General features: G+C 48.2%; 1 protein-coding gene across 1 annotated transcript in view; it reads left to right on the top strand.

Moving 5' to 3' along the window:
- Positions 1 to 3,119, top strand: part of Itgam (integrin subunit alpha M) — a 95,380-nt gene extending 92,261 nt beyond the window's left edge. Inside the window, 7 exon segments of the mRNA XM_033758718.1 lie at positions 1,318 to 1,425; positions 1,539 to 1,616; positions 1,820 to 1,933; positions 2,070 to 2,171; positions 2,417 to 2,521; positions 2,523 to 2,528; positions 3,006 to 3,119. Of these exon segments, the coding sequence (XP_033614609.1) occupies positions 1,318 to 1,425; positions 1,539 to 1,616; positions 1,820 to 1,933; positions 2,070 to 2,171; positions 2,417 to 2,521; positions 2,523 to 2,528; positions 3,006 to 3,119 (627 nt within the window).
- Positions 3,120 to 4,178: the final 1,059 nt, after the last annotated feature.

The following is a 4,178-nucleotide window of genomic DNA, read 5'->3' as shown; positions in this document are numbered from 1 at the left end:
TTAGGGTAGTGGTATGGCCCATGGACAACATGTGTGTGTTTCTCCTTCTATCCACAGGAAAATACTTATAATAAGAACTTACAGTTGTATATACTTATATGTCATGCATTTTTGTTATTGTGGGCATTTGCATTAGGTATTTCACATGTATTTACATTCATTTAATTTCCTCAATAACTATATTGTTATCTTCGTTTTTACCAACAAAAAAATCAAGAACTTAAATAACTTGCTCCTGTCCTTTGCCAAGTAAGTCACAATCAATGTGCCCTACAAAGACACTTTGACAGACAGGGTGTCTCTTGTGGCCCCCAGAACCTGTGTGGCTAGTCTGGTTTCTCTGTGCTGGGTACTGGTGAAAAGTGTGTGATCGATTCTACTGAGACCTCAGACATGAAGTTTTAAGAAGCAAGGATTGTGACTAAACTTGAATCTCCAAGGCCTGGTAGATGGATGGCTGGGTGGATGGCTGGGTGAGTGTAAAACATCTTGCAGCCTGAAATGTTATGTCCCCTCTGTGGGCTCGAGTTCATGTGCCATCTTCCTTCCCATTCATTTACCTGCCCTGAGATGACCACAACTGTTTTCTTCATTGTCTTTACAGAGGAGTTCTTACTCCTGAGAAAACGGGTGTAACTCCCTAGGGTTCTCCTACGCTTATTTGTTCTGGCAGCAACCTCTGAAAGTATCACCTCAGTTCAGCCATATATCTACTAGAGAAAGCAATGTGAATACCTTCTCCTGTAATGTGTAAGCATTATGAGAGGTGGTGTTAAGCTGGACCTTTAAATAAAGACTTCCGGAAGGAGAGTGGGTAAGAACAAGGCAAGCAGAAGAAACAGCTTGAGTAGTCATGGGTGTATGAAAGAGGCAGGGGTACTAAGTGGAGAGCTGATAGTCCCAGGTGACTAGGGCACAGGATGCTATGGGGAGAGGAGCCAAGGCTAATGCAGAGACGGCAGAGGTGTGTGGGAACCAAAGTTATTTCCTAGGTCATCCGCTGGACCCAATGAAGCTCTCTGCAGCAGCCTAGGGTACAGCCAGGGATAGTCTTGAAGTTGTTTGCACCAACAGGCCCTCTCTCTCCAGACAGGAAGAATCCACTAAGTACTTCAATTTTTCAACTTCTGATGAGAAGAGCAAGACAGAGGCTGAACACAGATATCGTGTGAGAAGCTAGGGGGTGTTCATGTCTGCCTTTCTGTGGTGTGGAGAAAATTGGAAATTGGTGGTGAAAGATGGAGAAGACCTGGAAGCTATGGCTGGGAAAGAAGCGGGTTTGGGACTACAATAATGTTTGGCCTCAACGTTCTGCAGGTGAATAACCTGAGTCAGCGAGATGTAGCCATCAGCGTTGACTTCTGGGTTCCCATCCTGCTGAATGGCCTGGCTGTGTGGGATGTGACTCTGAGGGTCGCTTCACAGGTGCCTGCCTATCTTCTCTCTCCAGGATTGGATTCCACAGTATCACACGCATTGTTGATCTTTATGTGGCTTCTCTCCCTCTCTCTCTCTCTCTCTCTCTCTCTCTCCACTAGGGTCTCTCCTGTGTGCCAGAAAGGGAACCGCCCCAGCATTCTGACTTCCTGACCCAGATTCCAAGGAGTTCTGTGCTGGTGAGAAGGATCCTGAACTTGAAATGCAGGACATCCCATATTGGGGGATACAGGAAAATGTACTTCTAGGATACAAAGTCTTCTGTACTCATTCATCTATTCCCACCAGCCCTTCGCAAATCTGACAACCTTTATTTTCCCTTACAGTTCCTTCTTAAGTGAAGACTCTTCTCAAATCAACTTCATTCTGTTTCTGTCCTTAGGACTGCTCCATTGCTGACTGCCTAAGATTTCGCTGTGACATCCCCTCCTTGGGCATCCAGGAAGAACTGGACTTCATCCTGAAGGGCAACCTCAGCTTCGGCTGGGTCAGCCAGGTGTGTGGCCCAACAGCAGGGCCCCTACCCAGCTCCATGTTGTGTTTGATGGGTCTACACCTTCCTCAGGCCAGGACATTTCCCGAACCCTGAGCCTCCACCCCCACCCCGAGCCAGTGCCCCTCCTCTTTGGCAGACACTGCAGAAGAAGGTGTTGGTCGTCAGTGTGGCTGAAATCAAGTTCAGCAGATCCATGTACTCCCAGCTTCCAGGCCAGGAGGCATTTCTGAGAGCCCAGGTAGCGACTGTGTGGTAGGCAGCAGCCAAGCTGTTCAGAGGACTCTGGATGCTGCATCCGTGTGTTGGCTGGGCATCAGCAAGCCCAGAGGGAGGAGGGGTGAATGTTCCTGTGCGGGACAGTTGTCCCCAAGCACCTGTGTGCTTCTTCCTGTCACTACTTGGAGCAGGGCCTGGGGAAAGGAGGAAAAGGACTAAAGTCTTGGGGGACCTGGGAGACCTGATACTTTCTGACCTCTAAATTAGGTGGAAACTGTGCTTGAAGAATTTGAGGTCTATGACCCCGTCCCCCTCGTGGTGGGCAGCTGTGTGGGAGGTCTGCTGCTGCTGGCTGTCATCACAGCCTCACTGTTACAAGGTGAGTGCTTTAGTTTGCTCCTAACACCACCAACACCCACCCCAGCCCTCCCACAGACAGGACAGAGTAGCGAGAACTCTGACCGTGGTGTCAGGCAGGCCTAGGCACACATTTCGCTTCTATCACTTACTCACCATTCAATGTTAGACAGGTTGCTTGACCTCTCCGACCATGTTTCTCATTTTTGAAATGACAGTAAAGCTCACACCACAGATTGGCTGAAGTGCAAAGGAAACGCGGCCAGGTATGTGTGCGAACCTGCCTGGCTGCAGAATCCATGCTTTTCTGTCATGGAAGATGTATGCAAACAGTGCACGTGATGCCCAACATATCTCGGTGTGTGACTGCTGTTGTTCACATAACTGTTTGGCAAACAAATTAGCTTACTTCTCCCTTTCTCACTCAACTTCATCCTACTTTTGACTTTCTTCCTTGTCTTCTTGCCCAGTTAAAAAAAAAAATTATTTCCTTTTACAGCTTGGTTTTTTCCAACGTCAGTACAAAGAAATGCTAAGTGGCAAACCTGAAGACCCAGCCACATGCAGCGAGGAAGATGTCAGTTATGAGGACCCAGATTTGCCCGTGTCCTAATAAACCACTTTCCTGTTTATCTACCCTATACGCGGATCTTGTCTTTGTGTATTTCTGATTCCATGGGAAAACGTCTGCAGATCTGGACTGGCCTGAGAAACCTATCCAGTGCTAAGCCACCTGCTGGAGGAGTTGAAAGATTTTTGTATTTTTATAAATCTGTCAAACTTCTTCAGTGGTGATCTTTTTTATAGGAGCAGGCAGGATGCTAGCATAAATTTTTATATGAAAAAACACACAAAATGAGGTTGTGATACAGCATTTTTCTTGCATGGAAGAGCTGTAATCCAGGGACCTCAGTGCTGCTCTGGGAATAGATGGGGGAACCTTCTTGTGGGTATAGAAAAAGTCCTTTCACTTTCTCAGGTACCTAGGGCATGAGGCCATCTTTTCCTGATAGTTCTGAGTAGTATCAGGAGCTTGCAAAGGAGGTAGGTGGGTGTGTGTGTGTGTGTGTGTGTGTGTGTGTGTTTAATGTGTATGTGAGATTCAGCTCAGCAGGGGCTCCAGACTTCTGAGTAATGGCAAGGGGAAGACTGTCCTAGAAGGTGATAAAATGTCCAGAGTGCCATCTGAATCAAGGTCTCCTTTGAACCTCAGAAGCCAGGAGGGTCAAGATTCCAGAAAGGAGGATTTGATTTCTAAACTGATAGAATTCATTAATGGCCATCATAGAGAATGCCCAAAGTCTTCGAATCTGGAATTAGAGACCCCACGTAGAGGAGGCAGATCCCACTGTTTAAATGCAGGGTTACTCCCAGTAGCTAGGGTTCTCAGAGGAACCAGCCGGGGCTGGCTGTGAGGCTACCGAGGAGTCTGCAGCCAGGCTTTTCCATGAGCCTTCTGATCTGCTTTCTAAACCAAATTTACAGCATGCTTCCAGACCCACCGCGAAGAATCAGTGCGTGTGAAAGCCCTGCGCTGCCTAGAGTCCTACGAACAGGTGAGAGGGGAGAAAGCGCTTCAGCGCCGGGTCGGCCTGGTCTAGAGAGAGGCCTGGGGCGCGAGGCCTGCGCGCACGCACGCACGCACGCACGCACGCACGCACGCACGCGAGCC

The sequence above is a fragment of the Fukomys damarensis genome, unplaced genomic scaffold (assembly GCF_012274545.1).
Source record: "Fukomys damarensis isolate Sample0158 unplaced genomic scaffold, DMR_v1.0_HiC HiC_scaffold_34, whole genome shotgun sequence".
NCBI lineage: Eukaryota > Metazoa > Chordata > Mammalia > Rodentia > Bathyergidae > Fukomys > Fukomys damarensis.
The sequence above is the reverse complement of the archived record's forward strand: the minus strand, read 5'-3'. Positions and strand labels throughout refer to the sequence as shown.